At 42.0% G+C, this 23,945-nt stretch overlaps 1 protein-coding gene across 1 annotated transcript in view; it reads left to right on the top strand.

The window, feature by feature from the left end:
• Positions 1 to 1,410: 1,410 nt before the first annotated feature.
• The window catches only part of LOC139538915 (low-density lipoprotein receptor-related protein 1B-like), a 555,698-nt gene continuing 533,163 nt past the window's right edge, over positions 1,411 to 23,945 (top strand). Inside the window, exon 1 of the mRNA XM_071341488.1 lies at positions 1,411 to 1,680. Coding sequence (XP_071197589.1) covers positions 1,596 to 1,680 — 85 coding nt within the window. The 5' untranslated portion in view covers positions 1,411 to 1,595. The remainder of the gene's footprint in view (positions 1,681 to 23,945) is intronic.

The following is a 23,945-nucleotide window of genomic DNA, read 5'->3' as shown; positions in this document are numbered from 1 at the left end:
TGCCAGATGGTGAAGCGTGATTCATCACTCCAAAGAACGTGTTTCCACTGCTCCAGAGTACAATGGCAGCAAGCTTTACACCACTCTAGTCAACGTTTGGCATTGCGCATGGTGATCTTAGACTTGTGTGTGTGGCTGCTCTGCCTTGGAAACCTATTTTCATGAAGTTCCTGACAAACAGTTATTGTGCTGACCTTGCTTCCAGAGGCAGTTTGGAACTCGGTAGTGAGTGTTGCAACCGAGAACAGACGGTTTTCATGCACTTTGCGCTTCAGCACTCTGCGGTCTTGTTCTGTGAGCTTGTGTGGCCTACCACTTCACGGCTTAGCCATTGTTGCTCCTAGACGTTTCCACTTCACAATAACAGCACTTACAGTTGACTAGGGCAACTCTAGCAGGGCAAAAATTTGACAAACTGACTTGTCAAATTCAGAAGAGGATGTCTTCCTTAATTGACCCCCCATAAACGTAACAGACATATACCAGGAGCTGTGCCAGGCCCGCCACATCTCTTAACTCATCCAGCTGTAATGCATATAATTCACTGGATTGTATGCGAAGCAGTAATTGTTTCAAAACATGTCAATGATGCGTCGTGAAACAGTGTTGTTTGATGAAGGAATTGTCTGTATATATTTTTGGGCCTTTTCCCCCAGCATTGTCTCAGGCATATCCGCGGCAGCAGGAAGAATTAAGTCTTCCACAATAGTATGGGGTTTGCCTTTCCTAGCCACTTGGTAGCTCACAGAGCTGTATATTTAATGAAAAAGTACCCTTAATGAAAAGTACCATGACCTCACCCTGTAAATTTTCAACTGAAATGACCTAAGATTACTTATCTAGCTAGCTTGATAAACAGTGCTGACAAGGTTATTAGGGCTACATTATATAGCTAACATTGTGGCGATATTGATTACGTTAAAATAACCAAACAGGATAAACAAATAATTTGTGAAACCATGTGATGTATGGTGTTTTAGTTACTTTGTGATTTGATAATTTCCCTGCCCACTGCATCCATGTTGCTTGACATAGGTGATTTCAAAGAACCGCCAGTCAAGGTGAGCTCTCCATCCATCCATCCATCCATCCATCCATCCACTCAGTCTGTCTTTGCAGACTTCTTGGTAATTTGACATGAGAGGAAAAGTAATTTTTCTCAAATTTTAAGGGTTTTTATAATGGTAAAATATTATGGGTTATATTTTAGTCACTAAAAGGGCTATTTTACATGGGAATCAGAATCAGTGCATGGGACCTTTAACGGATTCCCATCTTCCAACGCCTCTATGTAATATAACACAATACTATGTGTTTAAATAAACCAAGACGTGCAACATTATGTATCCTCCCACACTCCCACCCCCCGCCTCCCATTATTTGCCTCTCTCTCTTATACTGTCTCCCGTACGTCTGTTTAGCTGAGCACCTAGCAGATAACTACAGATCTATGTGAATGTACTGAGTGAAGAAGTGTTGCTGATCCGTTCTGCATATTCCTCTTGGCATCCCTGAAGAACGACGTTCGATCAGGGGGGCTCTCTGAGACTCTCGTGATAGAAGTGCTGTGGCTGTTCAATCCACACTCCGCAACGATGTCCGAATTTATAAGCGCCTTTCTCACAATATCGGGATTATTTTCGTGCGTGAAGACCCTGACAGCCGTTAATGCAGAGCAAGGTAAGAGAAGCAGTGAGGCAGGGGCGTAAGAGATGCGCAGTCCGATCAAACTTGCCTGGTTCACGCTTTACCCGTAGGCTACCGATGCATGCTACCGGAATAATTCAGTTGTCAACCATTATGTTTTAACATAATGTTCCTTTATTCGCGCTTTGCTAGTCAGTATCATTGATGCCTAATTTACAAATTGCCCACTATGGTTCTGGCGAAGGTGCAAATGTGAATGGATGGATTGACTTCCCATTCATCCCCATTTTTTGACACCGGACTCATTTAGTCAAAATGATGGTATTTGTGTATGGTGTATTTCTATTCAGGATGATGAAGTAATATAACTTAATACTGAATTTACTCTGAATTGTATATGCATAAGTAGACTAGATCATAGTTCATGGAATATTGTGAGTGGACTGTGGAGCCCTGTGTTTTAGGGTGTAGAATGCAGCAGGTGACAACCGCAACATGGGATGTAGTGACACGCGCACGGTGTATTAATAATGATATGAGTCCTTTCAAGAGCAGACGCCTTTTATTGGCATGAAGTAGCCTACATGAATGTTGCGTTTCTTTGTGGGGTTGTTACAAATGGAGTGTGTGCAATAGTGGTATAAATTGGGAAATTATTGTGGAAAGTGAATTAATTGGAGAGTGGATTTGGGTTGCCCCCTTCAATAAATCAGCTGATCAATAAGATCGTTTTGATGCTCTCTAAGATTAATTTTCCACCTTTCAGCTCACCTTTTGTTTTACTTTGTTGCTCTAGTTGCTGTGTTGAGAGGTAGGCAATAGAAATATAGAAAATGTAATCAAATACACCCAACAGAGCGTGAATACCATGGAAACTACAGTCATCACAGAAGGTGAGAGAAACAATGTTTACTTTAGTCTTTGAAATGAAACTATTAAATAGAAGCTCCAACTCCCGGTGGACGCCCTCCTGCTCAGACAAACCACCTGAAATGCAAAGAGAGCTTTGAGTTTGTGTTTTGTCAGCATTGCGCTGCTGCTATGACTCAGGCATCTCAAATCAAAGTAAGGAAATTGGTGTTATAGGCTTTGTAAATTCGCATGGTGTTTCAAGTGCGAATGAATTTTGGCATGGATTTCTGTACAATTCAATAAAAACAGACATTCACTCTGAGCACATGTATACACATACGTCATTTAGCAGATGCTCTTATCCAGAGCAACTTACAGTAGCAATACCATACATTTTGATTTGTACTGCTCTCCGTGAAAATCGAACACACAACCCTGGCGTTGCAAGTGCCCTACTCTACCAACTGAGCCACACACACGCAAGCACGCGCGTGCACACACACACATTTAATTATTTGTTATTTAAATACTTATTTTCTCTATGTTTGAGTTATTTCAAATACTATTTTCAAATACCTGTGTTGCATGGGAGTGTATTTGAGTTAGAGAGCATTTGAGTATTTTCAAATGATTTCCAGGTGTATTTCCAAATCCAACTACTTTTCTTTTCAAATAAAACATCTAAATGCATATCTATCTTTGAATGTAATGGAAATACCCTAAATAGTATTTGAATCCAGGTCTGACACACACGCATATCTAAAACGTTGTTGCTGAGATTTTAATGTATTTCACCATACTTTTGAGTGCTCTGTAGCAATGCGATTTTGACCACCTTTTCCACAGAGGTTCATTTTCTTCAGGTCTGCACATTAAATAGTCTTATAAAACTGGTTGTTTGAATCCTGGATGCTGATTGGTTGATAAGCGGGCTTCACCTTGGGCCTAAGAACAGCCCTTAGTCAGGCGTTATCACACGATAATACCAGGGTTCTTATGCCTTATTGCTTACTTATGCGCACAGATGATATCAGACATATTTCTATACGGCCATTAGAATAGCTAGAGTGAAATCCAGGTCGCTTCTTAAAAAGAAACTATGAACTGGTCTGGTATCCATCCTCCTGTGAATACTTCTGTAGAAACTAATTATTCATGGGAGAGATGGAGGAACCTGTTCATAAAGAAGTCAAGATAACATTACCTTTTGGATTTTATAGACCTTCAGCATGCCTGGGCAAAATACCAGATACTGGTATTATTTGGGTATTAAGTTATGATTTTAAATTACTGTTGGCTAATGGTTTCCCTCAGAAGAAAACCAAGGACTTCCCTGTAAGTATTCGGCATGAGAAATGTATAATACAGTATAGGCACCCTTTTTATGATATTGTACTTTTTCTTAAATCAGTCCATGCCATCCTGCATTGAGCAGAGCAGCCAGGGGGTAGCAGTACAACGCTGAGCAGACACAATGATATGATGAGAGTTGAGGTTGCTATGGCCCAAACCAACCTGCTTTTATTTTATCGCAGTACCCTTGATCTCATGTGGTGACCGCCATACTAGATAACCATCACTGCATACAAACAGCTCAAGGTTGTTAGAAATGTATAGCCCCTTTTACCAAGCTGGGCTAAGGTTGTATGTTTCACGGCACAGGACAGGAACAGTAATGTTTCCCTAATTAAATCTAATGAGATCAGAAAGGTTGCCTTCAGGGGCTAATTAGATGAAATTAGATGCTATCTATCAGAGTGAGTATTATGCTATGCAAGACTATCGTCCAATGGGACGGAAGGCGTTCCTGTTGACGGATACTAATCAGTAGTCTATATACAGAGCTACAGAGCAAATTCTCCCGTTTTAAATCAACACTGAAAGAGTGGGACCATATGCACAATGGAACTAGGGTTAAATTAACACACTGCTTAGTGTAAAACCTTATTTGAATATATCCCAGAGTGTTTTAGCTTTTGAGTGAATTGTAGCGTTACCACCCATGACTGTACTTGTTAGTGTCAGAGACATGGTACGGGAGAATCTGGCGCAATGACATTGGATTGATGTGAAGAATGCTAAATGCTCTTGCACTGTAATTGTTAAGCTGTGGAACTGTCTGACCAAGACAATATTCTGAGGGCACGGGGGGGAAGGAGATCAAGGTCCAGGGACAGTTCATTCGATTCGTCCAGGACCTGTCTGCCAGACTGAGGAAAAAACGGCAGCAATTCACTCCGATCAGACAGTCACTTGAGTAAAAAGGAATCAAATCCAACTCTGATTCCCGGCAGTACTGTGGGTATGGAAGGGAACACAGAGAATGGAGTTCACAAGCTCCGATGAAGCCCTGAACAGGCTGCAGGAAACCTTTCCATTTGAAAGAGAGCCCAGTTCCCTGAGGAGAGGCAGAATTGGAAAAAACAGAGAAGCACACTAGGCTACATATAGTGATGCCTAAAACCAGCTTATCGTAAATTGAGACAATATTCCTTCCCCCTCCCTCCAATACAATCTCTACTGTCCCCAAGTAACTGTTATTCTCTAGGAAGTAACTATAGAATTAGCCAATGCCAATGAGATACATGGACGCTGAAAGGACAATATAAAAGAGGAAATATAGAATGTAAGTCAATCATTTTTAGTGATTGTTCTATGGATGTGTGTGTGTGTGGGAAAGAGGCTGTGAGTGAGTATGTGTGGTTATGAGTCTGTGCATATGAATGGAGAGTGAGGGAGGGGGAATGGGGATGTGTGTGGGAGGGTGGGTAGGCAAAAATGGGTGTGCTGAGGCGTGGGGTGTATGTTGTGTGTGAATGGATGAGTGGGTGGATGTGTAGAGGGGTGTAGATGTGTATGAGAAGAGGGGAAGGGGAAAATACGGAGGTTGGGATAAACAGGGCCTGAGCGGGCGAAGGAGGGGAGGTGGTTATTAGCTAGGGGGGGCAAGGTTGGGTAAATATGGGAGGTGGGGATAAGCTTGTCTTGGGGTGGCAAGGGGGAGTAAAGATGGGAGGTGGGGATAAGCTTGTCTTGGGTGGGATAAAGGGGGAGAACAGGTGGTGGTGGTGGTGGTGGTGGTGGAGAGGGAAGGATTTGGTTTGGTAGAGAGAAAAGGAATCATTATTTTGCTTAAAAAAATATGACTTTTAAACCCCATGTAAAATGAATAAGAGTTCTGGACATTAGGAAAGGATATCAAACCATTATTATTCCTTGTTTGTCATTGCAATAAAGCTTTAATGGTGGTTATTGGTGAGAATGGAGAGGGGCTATTTCCAGGGGATTGGGATGGGGTGCCGGCAGGGCATCAGACACTTCTTAGTTGTGCGTGGGGCCTTCACTCATCCCATCTGTCTCTCTGAGCACCCACTCACCACAAAAATATTTTCACCAGCCACTGTACTTTAATTTAATTTATAAGGTAATATAAACCAACCACAGTATTTAAGGAGCAGTCTTCAAAATGATGTACAATGTATGCATCCGTAGTGTTTTTGTTGTTGTTGGTACATTAGGAGAGGAATCGGCGCTAAAAAGCTCTAAAAAAAGGCATAGCGCCTCAAATACACATACTTTGTTTAATTTTTTTTGGGGGGGGGTCTGCTAAGCCCACAAACTCTATATATGTAATGTATACACTAACTATGAATTTATATTATGATCCTCCCATTCTATGTAATTCCCACCACCCGCGTATGTCATGTCTGTTAAAAATGTTTTACTTTGTTCTTCAATGATAGACGGAACAGATAAGGTTAAGTTTGATTCTATACAAGTAAAGAGCAACAAAATCCAACTTATCACATGGAATGTCCACGGGCTCTATGATGGGAGAAAAACATATGGTTCAGCGGTGGAAAAAGTATCCAATTCTCATACTTGAATAAAAGTAAAGACACTGTAAGTAAAGAAAATGACTCAAGTAAAAGTGAAAGTCACCCAGTAAAATATGACTTGAGTAAAAGTCTAAAAGTATTTGGTTTTAAATATACTTAAGTATCAACAGTAAATGTAATTGCTAAAGTATACTTAAGTATCAAAAGTAAAAGTATAAATAATTTCAAATTCCTTATGTAAAGCAAACCAAACGGCATCATTTTCTTATTTTTATTTTTTTACAGATAGCCATGGGCATGCTTCAACACCCAGACATAATTTACAAACATAGCATGTCTTTAGTGAGTCTGCCAAATCAGAGGCAGTAGGGATGACCAGGGATGTTCTCTTGATAAATGTGTGCTAAGCATTCAAAATTGAACGAGTACTTTTGGGTGTCAAGGAAAAAGTACGGAGTAAAAAAGTACATAATTTTCTTTAGGAATGTAGTGAAGTAAAAGTAACAAAAATATAAATAGTAAAGTAAAGTACAGATATCCCAAAAAACTACTTAAGTAATACTTTCAAGTAGTTTTACTTAAGTACTTTACACCACTGATATGGTTCTTGAACACCTAAAGAGATTGTCAGCAGATGTGTTTTATGTTGTTGCAAGAGTTACAGTACATAAAAAAAGAGAAATGTAACTTTTAAAGAGGAGCTGGGTTGGAGAGGCCTATGCTGCTATCTACTGTAGTAACAGCAGAGGTGTAGGGATCCTGCCAAATAAAAATTCACAATTTTCCCTTATATCCCAGCATATGGACCAAGAAGGCCATTTTCAAATGTTGAATTGTACATTACACTGTGAAAAATACACATCGATTTCATTGTATATCCAACCGGGAGCAAATCTGGTGTTTTTAGATAGAATTCCAGCTATATTAGATCGAATCCAGACAGGAACGATTATTTTAGCAAGTGACTGAAATCATACATTTGATAACATTGACAGATGTATTGATAAAAAAGGCTAATTTGGGGAGCCTCCAAAGAGGCTGAAAATGTTCATCTCTACTATCCATGAATTTACATTTTTATTTCCCAAAATGTGCTCAATTTACTGCATAAAAAATGCATGACATAGGGATATTGGATAATTCTCCGGTATTACGCTTAATTACACTAATAGTAAGTATATTTAGAGACAGAATTTGGAGAATGAACAGAGCACATCTCCCGGAACCGAATTTGTATTAAACACATAAACTTAAAAATCTAATTAAATAAAAATGACAAATGTAGACAGAGGACAGAGAAAAGCTGACCCCCGAAACAGTAATTTGGGATGCCTTTAAGGCATATATTAGGGGAATGGTAATCTGATACTTGGCAAAAGTTAAATCTGATTTAGAAATTAAAATACAGTATAAAAAAATAAATCACTATCTTAGAAAAAGTCTTTACAAGGTAAAAAAAAAAAAATACAATTTCTTACTTTAAGCAGGAACTTGATCTTTTACTTCTGAAGAGAGCTAACAACTACAGTTTAAACTCAAATTAAGCATACTACTTAATGGCAAATTAACCTGGTAAGTATCTCACAGCTCTCACAAAACAAATACATGCTAAACCAGTTATAATTTTAAAAGATAAAGATACAAAAGCGGTAATTATAAACAATGCGATTAATGACAATTTTTAAAGTTTGTGAAAATGTATTATAAATCTGAATTAAATAACAGTGGGTTGGCTCCTATAGCCTTCTTAGACTCAACAACTCTGAAGCAACTATCAGCAGACAAAAAAGTATCATCATTAACAGAGATCACCCAAGAAGAAATATTAGATACTGTGAAAACATTTGCATGTAAAAAAGCACAAAGATTGTATGGCTTTCCCATAGAGTTCTACTCAACATTTTGCGACCAAGTAGCCCCCCTATTTACACAAATGACAACACACGTCACTTAATTCAGTACTTCCTAGTTCCATTTATCAGTTATTTCTGTTATATTAAAACCAGAAAGATCTGGAGAGTCCCCTTCTGATTATAGACCCTAAGTTTAATACATTGACAATACAATATTAACAACATTTACAAGCAATTGAATTGTAAAAGTCTTACCAGACATGATATACAGTGGGGAGAACAAGTATTTGATACACTGACGATTTTGCAGGTTTTCCTACTTACAAAGCATGTAGAGGTCTGTAATATTTATCATAGGTACACTTCAACTGTGAGAGACGGAATCTAAAAAATCCAGAAAATTACATTGTATGATTTTTAAGTAATTAATTTGCATTTTATTGCATGACATAAGTATTTGATAACCTACCAACCAGTAAGAATTTCGACTCTCACAGACCTGTTAGTTTTTCTTTAACTTCTTGAGAATACAGGGGGTGCTATTTTACCATTAGCATAATTTGCTCTACAGATTAAACTGCCTCTTATTCAATTATTGCTCTTACTATATGCATATAAATAATACCATTGGAAAGAAAACAATCTCTAGTTTCTAAAACCGTTTCAATTTTGTCTCTGAGTGATACAGAAGTCATTTGACAGCACTTTCCATGACCAAGAAGAAAAAAGCAAGATGTGTATGCCAGCTTCAACGCTCTGCCTATATATGGTCGTGCCCCCTATGACCCGAAACACACCTCATTGGCCTTCCTCTGGGTGTCAAGAGGACGTCAGAGGAAAAATATCTTGTTTATCTGGGACTGACGTGAAATGAGAGCTAATTCTTTGGCGTGACCGACAACTTCCGGTTGTCTAAATCGTGCGACTTTTAGCTGCGATTGTCTTCTTTTGTGCGGCCATTATGGATGAAAACTATCTCCGTCTCGAAGTTTGTTTGATACATGTGACCAGATCATCGTAATGTATGTTTTTTCAATATAGTTTAATCAGATTATTTGAATTTTTTCAGGAGTTTTGTGGTGTTCCGTTGTCTGAATTTATTTACGTTTGAGATCCGTGCCACTCGACCGGTACCTGTGCTAAATGGAGTGGGCAAGGAACAATTCTGAACGGAACCAACGACTCATCTTGACAAAGGACACTTTGATCAACATTCTGATGAAAGATCAGCCATAGTAAGACCCAATTTACGATGTTATATCATATCTGTTGTGCATGTGAACTGGCCGTGGGCGCCTAGCCGAATCTGCCTGGTATAGCTATGCTAATTTAGCGCTACATTTTGTTTTCGTTATAAAACATTTCATAAATCTGAAATATTGTTTGGATTCACATTTACATTTACATTTACATTTAAGTCATTTAGCAGACGCTCTTATCCAGAGCGACTTACAAATTGGTGCATTCACCTTATGATATCCAGTGGAACAACCACTTTACAATAGTGCATCTAACTCATTTAAGGGGGAGGGGGGGTTAGGAGGATTACTTTATCCTATCCTAGGTATTCCTTAAAGAGGTGGGGTTTCAGGTGTCTCCGGAAGGTGGTGATTGACTCCGCTGACCTGGCGTCGTGAGGGAGTTTGTTCCACCATTGGGGTGCCAGAGCAGCGAACAGTTTTGACTGGGCTGAGCGGGAACTGTACTTCCTCAGAGGTAGGGAGGCGAGCAGGCCAGAGGTGGATGAACGCAGTGCCCTTGTTTGGGTGTAGGGCCTGATCAGAGCCTGAAGGTACGGAGGTGCCGTTCCCCTCACAGCTCCGTAGGCAAGCACCATGGTCTTGTAGCGGATGCGAGCTTCAACTGGAAGCCAGTGGAGAGAGCGGAGGAGCGGGGTGACGTGAGAGAACTTGGGAAGGTTGAACACCAGACGGGCTGCGGCGTTCTGGATGAGTTGTAGGGGTTTAATGGCACAGGCAGGGAGCCCAGCCAACAGCGAGTTGCAGTAATCCAGACGGGAGATGACAAGTGCCTGGATTAGGACCTGCGCCGCTTCCTGTGTGAGGCAGGGTCGTGCTCTGCGAATGTTGTAGAGCATGAACCTACAGGAACGGGTCACCGCCTTGATGTGAGTTGAGAACGACAGGGTGTTGTCCAGGATCACGCCAAGGTTCTTAGCGCTCTGGGAGGAGGACACAATGGAGTTGTCAACCGTGATGGCGAGATCATGGAACGGGCAGTCCTTCCCCGGGAGGAAGAGCAGCTCCGTCTTGCCGAGGTTCAGCTTGAGGTGGTGATCCGTCATCCACACTGATATGTCTGCCAGACATGCAGAGATGCGATTCGCCACCTGGTTATCAGAGGGGGGAGAGGAGAAGATTAATTGTGTGTCGTCTGCATAGCAATGATAGGAGAGGCCATGTGAGGATATGACAGAGCCAAGTGACTTGGTGTATAGCGAGAATAGGAGAGGGCCTAGAACAGAGCCCTGGGGGACACCAGTGGTGAGAGCACGTGGTGCGGAGACAGATTCTCGCCACGCCACCTGGTAGGAGCGACCTGTCAGGTAGGACGCAATCCAAGCGTGGGCCGCGCCGGAGATGCCCAACTCGGAGAGGGTGGAGAGGAGGATCTGATGGTTCACAGTATCAAAGGCAGCCGATAGGTCTAGAAGGATGAGAGCAGAGGAGAGAGAGTTAGCTTTAGCAGTGCGGAGCGCCTCCGTGACACAGAGAAGAGCAGTCTCAGTTGAATGACTAGTCTTGAAACCTGACTGATTTGGATCAAGAAGGTCATTCTGAGAGAGATAGCAGGAGAGCTGGCCAAGGACGGCACGTTCAAGAGTTTTGGAGAGAAAAGAAAGAAGGGATACTGGTCTGTAGTTGTTGACATCGGAGGGATCGAGTGTAGGTTTTTTCAGAAGGGGTGCAACTCTCGCTCTCTTGAAGACGGAAGGGACGTAGCCAGCGGTCAAGGATGAGTTGATGAGCGAGGTGAGGTAAGGGAGAAGGTCTCCGGAAATGGTCTGGAGAAGAGAGGAGGGGATAGGGTCAAGCGGGCAGGTTGTTGGGCGGCCGGCCGTCACAAGACGCGAGATTTCATCTGGAGAGAGAGGGGAGAAAGAGGTCAAAGCACAGGGTAGGGCAGTGTGAGCAGAACCAGCGGTGTCGTTTGACTTAGCAAACGAGGATCGGATGTCGTCGACCTTCTTTTCAAAATGGTTGACGAAGTCATCCGCAGAGAGGGAGGAGGGGGGAGGAGGGGGAGGAGGATTCAGGAGGGAGGAGAAGGTGGCAAAGAGCTTCCTAGGGTTAGAGGCAGATGCTTGGAATTTAGAGTGGTAGAAAGTGGCTTTAGCAGCAGAGACAGAAGAGGAGAAAGTAGAGAGGAGGGAGTGAAAGGATGCCAGGTCCGCAGGGAGGCGAGTTTTCCTCCATTTCCGCTCGGCTGCCCGGAGCCCTGTTCTGTGAGCTCGCAGTGAGTCGTCGAGCCACGGAGCAGGAGGGGAGGACCGAGCCGGCCTGGAGGATAGGGGACATAGAGAGTCAAAGGATGCAGAAAGGGAGGAGAGGAGGGTTGAGGAGGCAGAATCAGGAGATAGGTTGGAGAAGGTTTGAGCAGAGGGAAGAGATGATAGGATGGAAGAGGAGAGAGTAGCGGGGGAGAGAGAGCGAAGGTTGGGACGGCGCGATACCATCCGAGTAGGGGCAGTGTGGGAAGTGTTAGATGAGAGCGAGAGGGAAAAGGATACAAGGTAGTGGTCGGAGACTTGGAGGGGAGTTGCCGTGAGATTAGTGGAAGAACAGCATCTTGTAAAGATGAGGTCAAGCGTATTGCCTGCCTTGTGAGTAGGGGGGGAAGGTGAGAGGGTGAGGTCAAAAGAGGAGAGGAGTGGAAAGAAGGAGGCAGAGAGGAATGAGTCAAAGGTAGACGTGGGGAGGTTAAAGTCACCCAGATGTTGGGCTTTCAATATCTGTACGCTGTGTATTTTTCTGAAATGTTTTAAGATGAGTAATTCGTTATATGACGTTGGTCTCTGTAATTGTTCTGGCTGGGTCAGCACTATTTCAGATTGCAGCTGCAATGTAGAACTGTGATTTATACCTGAAAATTGCACATTTGTACAAAAAAAAACTATGCTATACCATAAATATGTTATCAGACTGTCATCTTATGAAGTTGTTTCTTGGTTAGTGGCTATATATATTTTTATTTAGTCGAATTAGTGATAGCTACTGACGCAGGAAAAAGCTGTTGGGAGTAAAAATATCGTGTCCTTTGCTAACGTGGTTAGCTAATAGATTTACATATTGTGTCTTCCCTGTAAAACATTTTAAAAATCTGAAATGGTGGCTTTATTCACAAGACCTGTATCTTTCATCTGGTGTCTTAGACTTGTGATTTAATGATATTTAGATGCTACAAGTTACTTGTGACGCTATGCTAGCTATGCTACTCAGTGGGGTGGGGGGTGGGGGGTGCTACCGGATCAGGGTTGGTGACTCGTGAGAAGTTAAGAAGCCCTCCTGTTCTCCACTCATTACCTGTATTAACTGCAACTGTTTGAACTCGTTACCTGTATAAAAGACACCTGTCCACACACTCAATCAAACAGACTCCAACCTCTCCACAATGGCCAAGACCAGAAAGCTGTGTAAGGACATCAGGGATAAAATTGTAGACCTGCACAAGGCTGGGATGGGCTACAGGACAATAGGCAAGCAGCTTGGTGAGAAGGCAATAACTGTTGGCGCAATTATTAGAAAATGGAAGAAGTTCAAGATGACGGTCAATCACCCTCGGTCTGGGGCTCCATGCAAGATCTCACCTCGTGGGGCATCAATGATCATGAGGAAGGTGAGGGATCAGCCCAGAACTACACGGCAGGACCTGGTCAATGACCTGAAGAGAGCTGGGACCACAGTCTCAAAGAAAACCATTAGTAACACACTACGCTGTCATGGATTAAAATCCTGCAGTGCACGCAAGGTCCCCCTGCTCAAGCCTGCGCATGTCCAGGCCCGTCTGAAGTTTGCCAATGACCATCTGGATGATCCAGAGGAGGAATGGGAGAAGGTCATGTGGTCTGATGAGACAAAAATAGAGCTTTTTGGTCTAAACTCCACTCGCCGTGTTTGGAGGAAGAAGAAGGATGAGTACAATCCCAAGAACACCATCCCAACCGTGAAGCATGGAGGTGAAAACATCATTCTTTGGGGATGCTTTTCTGCAAAGGGGACAGGACGACTGCACCGTATTGAGGGGAGGATGGATGGGGCCATGTATCGCGAGATCTTGGCCAACAACCTCCTTCCCTCAGTAAGAGCATTGAAGATGGGTCATGGCTGGGTCTTCCAGCATGACAACGACCTGAAACACACAGCCAGGGCAACTAAGGAGTGGCTCCGTAAGAAGCATCTCAAGGTCCTGGAGTGGTCTCCAGACCTGAACCCAATAGAAAATCTTTGGAGGGAGCTGAAAGTCCGTATTGTCCAGCGACAGCCCCGAAACCTGAAGAAGGTCTGTATGGAGGAGTGGGCCAAAATCCCTGCTGCAGTGTGTGCAAACCTGGTCAAGAACTACAGGAAACGTATGATCTCTGTAATTGCAAACAAAGGTTTCTGTACCAAATATTAAGTTCTGCTTTTCTGATGTATCAAATACTTATGTCATGCAATAAAATGCAAATTAATTACTTAAAAATTATACAATGTGATTTTCTGGATTTTTGTTTTAGATTCCTTCTCTCACAGTTGAAGTGTACCTATGATACAAATTACAGACCTCTACATGCTTTGTAAGTAGGAAAACCTGCAAAATCGGCAGTGTATCAAATACTTGTTCTCCCCACTGTATATGAATCAAATAGGGTTTATTAAAAATAGACACTTACAAACAAATACAAGAACATGTTTCAGTTTAATACAATACATAAAAAAACAAGATACATATTTATCAATAATGGCTGTCAATGCCGCAAAGGTCTTTGATCGTCTTGAATAGCCTTTCCGATTCAAGACTTTGGAAGCTTTCAACTTTCCAGCTGAAATAATACATTTAATACAAATATTATATAAATGTCCTAAATCAAAGTAATATATTATCTGATGAAATTGCTTTATAAAAGGGGCACAATGCAGAGATGTCCCCTCTCCCCCTGTTGTTTGCACTGGCAATTGCACCGCTTGCCGAAAGAATGAGAGAGGACCCAAACGTAGCAAGTATCAGTATTGGTAAACAGGAATATAAACTAAACTGATTTGCAGATGATCTCCTGATATACCTGACCAATCTTGAAAACTCAATGCCCCCTTTGCAAAAAAATAATATTTCCAGAATGTTAAGAATTCTCAAGTTATAAAATGAATGCAACAACACGTCTGCCACGCTGATCCGCAACACTGGGGCCCCTCAGGGGTATGTATTTAGTCCCCTCCTGTATTCCCTGTTCACCCACGAGTACGTGGCGAAACATGACTCCAACACTATCATTAAGTTTGCTGACGACACAACAGTGTTGATCACTGACAAGGATGAGACAGCCTATAGGGAGGAGGTCAAAGAACTGTCAGTGTGGTGCCAGGTGTCATGACGTGGCCCTTTCTGGGTATAGATTGTGGCTTCCCCCTCTCTCACTCTCTCCTACACCCAGGTTCTGTTATCTCAGGTCGTAAATTCCTGGCGGAGACTCTCTCCCCCTTTTCATGCAGAGAGTTTCACAGTAGAACAAAGGTACTCCCGCCAAATTCTACTACATTCCATAATTTGAGAACTGAACAACATCCATATTTTGGAGAATGTGTAAACGGTCGGTGGAGAAGCCAGCTACGACCCGGTCCATTTTGTTTCATGTTTGTGGAAGACAATACAGCCACATTACTCTAACTCTGTTTATACAGGTGCCTCAGTTATAAGGTTTACATCTAATTATTGTATAAAATGAATGAGTAAAGATTAAACTATTTGTGAAATTCTGTAATGTGATGTTAAACCTTTGTGAGAGAATTGTATTCCCTTTAAAGTTTAACTAAGTCATTGGCCCGCCCCCGTGAGCACATACATGATTAGGCGTCATAGAACCGCCTTTTCTACTGTTACAAATAAAAGCCCCTCCTAAGAAAATCCTCTTCAGACTGAGCAAACCCACAGTGTGAGCTGTGATTGCAAATAGTTTAGACCACGCATACCTCAGTGTAAGCTGAGGTGGAACGGGTTTGAGTACCAAGACTGGAAAACCATACCACGTGGAGCATTGGCTACACGGCTGGAAATGGTTAAACTCTGAGACTATCTATCCCTACAGAATAAGAGCAAATCTTAGATACTAATTACTAGTCTGCAGCTAGAAATTATGTAAACCTGGGATCCGAATACCGACAACCACCGAAACATCTATTCTATGAGAACATTTCTGAATGGTTCTCTGACGTATCCATTCTAACCACAAAATACTTTGATCGTCAGGGAAACAGAAAGAGAGAGAGAGACTCAGATGAACTCTCCAGGGATGGACTGAGATCACAATGACACATGGGCATAAATAAATACTGATTGCTATTAATTCCAAATGAGTGAATGTTCATGTGCAAAGCATTAGCATTTCAATGAATATAATTATCAACTGTGTGTAGTGATCCCTTTTGTCTTTCCCGCTCTCTCTCCGTCCACACCCCCTTCCCTTTGTCCACCAAGCGGTCATATCGGCTTAGCCCACTAGGGAATCTTCCCTGTCCTTTGTTAGTAACATATATCTACTGTTTGTTTGTTTATGCATTCCTGTGATTATTTAGTTAGTTAGTAAACAAATGATTTAGCCAATTGGTGTATGGATGATTTATAGTAAAGGCTGGGTTTGTGCAGATAACCAACAATTTACGACGTTTGAAAGGAGACTGACGTTAGGTAAAGAATAATTAATTAATAGAAGACTAATTGATCAGATATTAAAATCTCAAGAGTTATATTCGGAAAATTATAACTTTGTAATCTGTAGATTTTCTTTGGTGCCCCGATATCCTAGTTAATTACATTTACATGATTAGTTTATTAACTTCTCTAGGGTAGGGGGCAGCATTCGGAATTTTGGATGAAATGCATGCCCAAATTAAACTGCCTGCTTCTCGGGCCCAGAAGTTATGATATGCATATAACTGGTAGATTTGGATAGAAATCACTCGAAAGTGTCCAAAATGGTTAAAATAGTGTCTGTGAGTGTAACAGTACTGATTTGGCAGGCGAAAACCTGAGAAAAATCCATTCAGGAAGTAGTTCTTTTTTGGTTTTGTAGTTTTCTATTCAATGCCATTACAGTATCCATTGACTTAGGACTCAAATTGCAGTTTCTATGCCTTCCACTAGATGTCAACAGTCTTTAGAAATCATTTCAGGCTTTTATTCTGAAAAATGAGGAAGTAAGAGCAGTCTGAATGAGTGGACCCTAAAGTGTCACAGAGCTTTTTCATGCGCGAGACCGAGAGAGTGCGTTTCTTGTTTACCTTTTAAATTGACAACGTTATTGTCCGGTTGAAATATTATCGATTATTTAGGCTAAAAACAACCTGAGGATTGAATATAAACATCGTTTGACATGTTTCTATGAACATTACGGATACAATTTGGATTTCTTTGTTTTCCTGTTTTGACTGCGTATGAACCTGTGGATTACTGAAGAAAACGCGCAAACAAAACTAAGGTTTTTGGATATAAAGAGACTTTATCGAACAAAAGGAACATTTATTGAGTAAATGAATGTCTGCTGAGTGCAACCATATGAAGATCATCAAAGGTAAGGGATTAATTCTATCTCTATTTCTGACTTGTGTAACTGTTCTACTTGGCTGGTTACTGTTTGTAATGATTTGTCTAGTGGGCTATGTTCTCAAATAATCGTAAGGTATGCTTTCGCCGCAAAGCATTTTTTAAATCTGACACCGTGGTTGGATTCACAAGAAGATAATCTTTAAACCTATGTAAAATATGTTCTGTTTTCTGAATTTTTATAATGACTATTTCTGTATTTGAATTTGGCGCCCAGCAGTTTCACTGGCTGTTGAAGAAGTGGGACGCTAACGTCTCACGTACCCAAGAGAGGTTAATCACGTAATAATAATTGCAGAGATTTGATTTGATAAAATAACATATTCCAATAAATGATGCCAAAGACACGATACAGGACAAAAACCTCTCCCTCAATGTGAGCAAGACAATGGAGTGGATCGTGGACTACAGGAAAAGGCGGGCCGAACAGGCCCCCATTAACATCAATGGGGCTGCAGTGGAGCGGGTCGAGAGTTTAAGTTCCTGGTGTCCACATCACCAACGAACTATGTGTAACTTTTAGTTAACTAAGCAAGTCATTTAAGAACAAATTCTTATTTACAATGACGTCCTACCCCAGCCAAACCTGGGTCAATTGTGCGCCGCCCTTTGGGACTCCCAATCACAGCCTGATGTGATGCAGCCTGGATTTGAACCAGGGACTACAGTGACGCCTCTTGCACTGAGATGCAGTGCCTTAGACTGCTGTGCTACTCGGGAGCCCCGAGCCCTGAACTATCATGGTCCAAACACACAAAGACAGTCGTGAAGAAGACACAACAAAATCTTTTCCCCCTCAGGAGACTGAAAATATTTGGTATGGGTCCCCAGATCCTCAAAAAGTTCTACAGATGCACCATTGAGAGCATCCTTACCGGTTGCATCACCGCCTGGTATGGCAATTGCTCAGCATTAAGACGCTACAGAGGGTAGTGCGTACGGCCCAGTACATCACTGGAGCCAAGCTTCCTGCCATCCAGACTGCTGAACAATTAATCAAATGGCCACCGGACTATTACATTGAACCCCCATTCCATTTGTTTTGTACACTGCTGCTACCTGCTGTTTATTATCTATGCATAGTTACTTCACCCCTACCTACATGCACAAATTACCTCAACTAACCTGTACCCCTGCACACTGACTCTGTACCGGTACCCCCTTTATTTAGTCTCGTTATTGTTATGTTATTGTGTTACTTTTTATTATTTATTTATTTTATTTTGGTTTATTTGGTAAATATTTTCTCAACCAACAGTGCAGTTTAAGAAGAGTTAAGGGCCTGTAAGTAAGCATTTCACGGTAAGGTCTACACCTGTTGTATTTGGCGCATGTGACAAATAAAGTCTGATTTGATTGAATGTGAAGAAAAAAAAATAATGGCAATACATTTTTTTAAATATTAACTCATGATCTTTATGTGGACCACAAAAAATCTAAAATTCTTAGGATGGTTGATAAGTGACAAACAACAAATTAAATTAAATTAAATCGAATAATCTTCCCATAAATCTTAGAGGTAGAATAAACCTCTTTAGAATGGCATGGCTACCAAAGTTTTTGTATTTATTTTCGGTAATACCAATTACTTTCTTTAAAAAAGTATACTTGATCATAACAGACTTTACATGGGCAAATACAATTCATAGAATAAAAAGGAAAGTGTAGAATCTTTTTAAGTCTGATGGTGGTTTTACCCTTCCAGACTTGGAATTGCATCAACTCGCTACCCAAGGCTTTTACTTGTGACATACAGTATAGGTATAGTTAAATGCACTAAAGAGAAATAATTGGTACATATTGAAGACGTGCATGCTCATCCCCATAATCTTTTTACATGTCTATTTTCAAAGGATAAAGCTAAAGCACAACTTCATAGTTAAGAACACTATAACGATATGGAAGAAAATTAAATGTATATATTTATAACAAACCAATATCCTTCCCTAGAAACACAACGTTATGGAACAATCCTTGCATAGCTTTTTCAGAATTCATCGATAAAAATTGGCCCACATGGAAAACTAAAGGCATGGAAACATTTATTCCCATGACAGCTTTCTAAAGCAATTTTGGCTCGACCAGTGTAGATATTTTCAAATACATCAAACTTAAAAGTTTCATATCACAAAATGTTGATATGAAATGTTTTGACAATAGAGCAATCTTGAGGGAATCCTATTTGCCAGAAAAGGATATTCATATGATAGGTAAACTATACAAAACCTTGCAGAGAGCCTATACAACAATAATATTTTAGAAAAAATATAAACTATGGTAACCGAGTTTTAAAAATAACTGATAACTTTAATCTCGTTAGAGATTGTACCGATAACGAAAATGTACGCTTAATCCATTATGAATTAATGTATAGAATTTTATACACAAGCAACTAATTTCACAAATTCTACAGCACAATGGCAGAGTCAAGTCTGAAGTTTAAAAATACTAAAGACTCAGAAATTCATGCCTTCTGGGAAGGCAACTTTTTTACAGTTATGGGGGGAGTTGGAAGATTAAATGTCTGAGGTTGTCACGCCCTGACCTTAGAGAGCTTTTTATGTCTCTATTTTGGTTTGGTCAGGATGTGATTTGGGTGGGCATTCTATGTTAAAACTTCTTGCCACTAGGGGGGTGCCATTTCGACATAGTCCAAATTCGTCTCCAAATTAAACTGCCTCGTACTCAATTCTTGCTCGTACAATATGCATATTATTATTACTATTGGATAGAAACACTCTCTAGTTTCTAAAACCGTTTGAATTATGTCTGTGGGTGAAACAGAACTCGACTTAGAGCAATTTTCCTATGTGTATGTCAGAATTCAGAATTGTACTGGCTGTTCTGAGACCTGTGTATTAATTTGCCTGTCCTCTATTGGTTGAGATGCACTGCATACGCCTTCCCCTGGGTGTCAGCGAATAGCGAGACTTGAAATGGAGTCTCTGCATAGTCCCCAAAGGTTATAAATTGAATTGGAATCACGGTGGCCAATCTTTTGGATCTTCGCTCGGGCGCAAAGAGGAGCTTTGCGTATCGTTGTGGAAGCTCTGGTTTTAGCTCCTTAGATAATTCCGGTCATGTTTTTATTCGATATAAGCTTTAAAGACATCATAATCTTGTTATTTTGAACCGAATTATTTCAGTTTATATCAGTTTATTGCGATTTTCTGGCATTTCTTTGTGACGCACTTTCAAGAGTTGGACACTTTCCCTGTACATGCCGAACGTTAGTGGCCATTTCGACAGGACAAGAGGACATCTTTCGACCAAAAGACGATTCGACCGGAGAAAGGACACATTGCCCAAGATTCTGATGGAAGCTCAGCTAATAGTAAGAACTATTTATGCTGATAAATCGTTGTTCTGTTGAAAAATGTTAAACGCATAAGCTGCCATTTTTTTGGGGGTAGCTTCGCTTTGGCGCAACTTGTATTGCGCAGTAAGGTTAATTTTAAAAATGTAATTCAGCGATTGCATTAAGAACTAATTTGTCTTTCAAATGCTGTCCACGCTGTATTTTTTAGTCAAGTTTATGATTATTTAATGATTAGACTAAGTCACTCTCCAAGATGGCGCCCGACATTTTCTGCCCAGTTTAGCTACTTTTCTCATTGTATAACCACGATTTTTGTGGCTAAATATGCACATTTTCGAACAAACTCTATATGCATTGTGTAATATGATGTTACAGGACTGTCATCTGAAGAATTCTGAGAAGGTTAGTGAAAAAATTAATATATTTTGGTGGCGATAACGTTATCGCCCCCTTTGCCTTGATTTAATGCTGGGGTGATGTTAGCTCATGTGGTATGCTAATATAACGATATATTGTGTTTTCGCTGTAAAACACTTAGAAAATCTGAAATATTGTCTGGATTCACAAGATCTGTGTCTTTCGATTGCTGTAGGCTGTGTATTTTTCAGAAATGTTTTAGGATGAGTATTTTGGTAATTGACGTCGGTCTCTGTAATTATTCCGTCTGCTTCCAACGCCATTTCAGATTGCAGCTGCAATGAAAAATGCACATTTTTCTAAAAAAACATATCCTATACCATAAATATGTTATCAGACTGTCATCTTATGAAGTTGTTTCTTGGTTAGTGGCTATATATATCTTTATTTAGTCGAATTAGTGATAGCTACTGATGCAGGAAAAAAATGGTGGAGAAAAAAAGTTGTGTCTTTTGCTATGGTGGTTAGCTAATAGATTTACATATTGTGTCTTCCCTGTAAAACACTTAGAAAATCTGAAATGATGGCTGGATTCACAAGATCTGTATCTTTCATTTGGTGTCTTGGACTTGTGATTTCATGAACATTTGATTATATGATATCCCTGTCGCTTTAGGCTAGGCTATGCTAGTCAGCTTTTTTGATGGGGGGGATCCCGGATCCGGGTTTGTGACTCTATAAAGGTTAATTTTCTATGTTTTGTATTTCTTTGTGTTTGGCCGGGTGTGGTTCTCAATCAGAGGCAGCTGTCTATCGTTGTCTCTGATTGAGAATCATACTTAGGCAGCTTTTTCCCACCTGTGTTTTGTGGGTAGTTATTTTCTGTTTAGTGTTTTGCACCTTACAGCACTATTTTGGTTTCAGTTATTTTTTTATTTTATTTTTTATTTTTTATTTCACCTTTATTTAACCAGGTAGGCTAGTTGAGAACAAGTTCTCATTTGCAACTGCGACCTGGCCTATTCTCTTTGTTATTTTGTTCAGTAAGCATGAACACTTACCACGCTGCGCTTTGGTCCGATTCCTCTCAGATGACGAAAACCGTTACAGAACTACCCAGAACTACCCACCACAAGCGGACCAAGCAGCGTGGTATGGAGGAGCAGAGGGTTCAGGACTCCTGGACATGGGAGGAGATATTGGACGGACAGGGACCCTGGAGACAGGCTGGAGAATATCGCCGCCTGAAAGAAGAACTGGAGGCAGCTAAAGCTGAGAGGCGGCGATATGAGGCAATGCGAGGCAATGCCATGGGAGAGTGGGCATCCAGCCAGGGCGGATTGTGCCAGCTCAGTGCGCTTGGGCTCCGGTGCGCTGTTTCGGGCCCCGGACTGAGCACCCCCTGAGCACCGCTCTGCATACTGTGTCTCCGGGGCGCTGGGACGGTTCAGTTCAGTTCAGTTCGGCACGTTCCGCCCGTGCCGGGCTAGAGTGGGCATTCAGCCTGGAGGAGTGGTGCCAAGGCTGCGCACCAGAGCTCCAGTGCTCCCCCACAGCCCGGTTCATCCTGTGCCTCCTCTACGCATCAGGCCCCCTGTAGGTCTCCCCAGCCTGGTGGGCCCTGTGGCAGCCCCACGCACCAGGCTGTCTCTGCGTCTCCTCCCTCCAGTGTCGCCCTCCAGTCCGGACCCTCCAGCGACGCCCTCCAGTCCGGAGCCTCCAGAGGAGCCCTTCAGTCCGGAGCCTCCAGAGGAGCCCTTCAGTCCGGAGCCTCCGGAGGAGCCCTTCAGTCCGGAGCCTCCGGAGGCGCCCTTCAGTCCGGAGCCTCCGGAGGCGCCCTTCAGTCCGGAGCCTCCGGAGGAGCCCTTCAGTCCGGAGCTTCCAGCGACGCTCTCCAGTCCGGATCCCCCAGTGTCGCCCTCCAGTCCGGAGCCTCCAGCGACGTCCTCCAGTCCGGAGCTCCCAACGAGGGTGCTTAGTCCGGGGCCCGCTAGGAGGGTCTCCAGTCCGGGGCCCGCTACGAGGGTCCCCAGTCCGGGGCCCGCTACCAGGGTCCCCAGTCCGAGGCCCGCTACCAGGGTCCCCAGTCCGGGGCCCGCTACCAGGGTCCCCAGTCCGGGGCCCGCTACCAGGGTCCCCAGTCCGGGGTTGGCGGCGAGGGTCCCCGCTCTAGAGGCGCCACCTAAGTGGGCCGAGCAAGAGGTGGAGCGGGGTCTTCGTCCCTCACCAGAGCCGCCACCACGGGGAAATGCCCCCCTATAGGTTCAGGTTTTGCGGCCGGAGTCCGCACCTTTGGGGGGGGGGGTACTGTCACACCCTGACCTGAGAGAGCTTTTTATGTCTCTATTTTGGTTTGGTCAGGGTGTGATTTGGGTGGGCATTCTATGTTCATTTTCTATGTTTTGTATTTCTTTGTTTGGCCGGGTGTGGTAAATCAGCCAACTGTTCACCCAATGGAAAGGTCAATGCTTGATTATCAAAAAACTGAAAGAACATGGTTGACGGAGAGAAACAAAATTGTGCAGTTTGAGACCATGTGGCAGAAAGTGATAAGGGCACTGGAGATAGGGGTGGGGACTAGTGGTTCTGGGCAGGTGTGATGTAGTGATGTTGTATGATGTAGTCGTTTGTATTGTCTATAAAATATATTTTTTAAACTTATTAAAAAACATGTTTTTCATGAAATGTGATGATATTTGGAAGAAATCAGATCATAGTATGATTACCAAAGTATGACCTACAACTGTTGCTTCTACATTGATAAAGTTTGATCATAAAGTTATTGGTCCCCTCCCATATTTAGCTTACATTGATTGGACTAAATTGTTTTTGGTATCTTTTAGTTGTCACTGTATTAGACTAAGCAGAGGTGATTTGATGATGTTGAAATGTTGAAATTGAAATGGTGCTGGAATAGTGGAAGCAGCTCCTGTTTTCTTTGTAACTTGTGGTTACTCTGTGGTTATAAATCAATTGTTGTTTAGTGGTCTGAAAATGTCGGAAACATTAACATGCTTGACCATGCTGTAGGGCATGTCTGTTACATGCAATATGCGTTGTTGCTGTGCGGTTTTATGATAAAACAAAGGTGTGGTAGGATTTATTCTGCCACTGTCTTCTTATTGTCTCGGCCTTTAGGCTTATTTATTACGGTCGCAAGGCATATGAATTAACATGATATAGCGCAAACAACACAATTATCATTACAGATTGGTTGTAATATGGCTTTTTGGGGGGGGTGATGATTTTACCGACACACCG

Source organism: Salvelinus alpinus, chromosome 14, assembly GCF_045679555.1.
Source record: "Salvelinus alpinus chromosome 14, SLU_Salpinus.1, whole genome shotgun sequence".
Taxonomy (NCBI): domain Eukaryota; kingdom Metazoa; phylum Chordata; class Actinopteri; order Salmoniformes; family Salmonidae; genus Salvelinus; species Salvelinus alpinus.
This window is presented reverse-complemented; position numbering and strand designations above follow the sequence as displayed.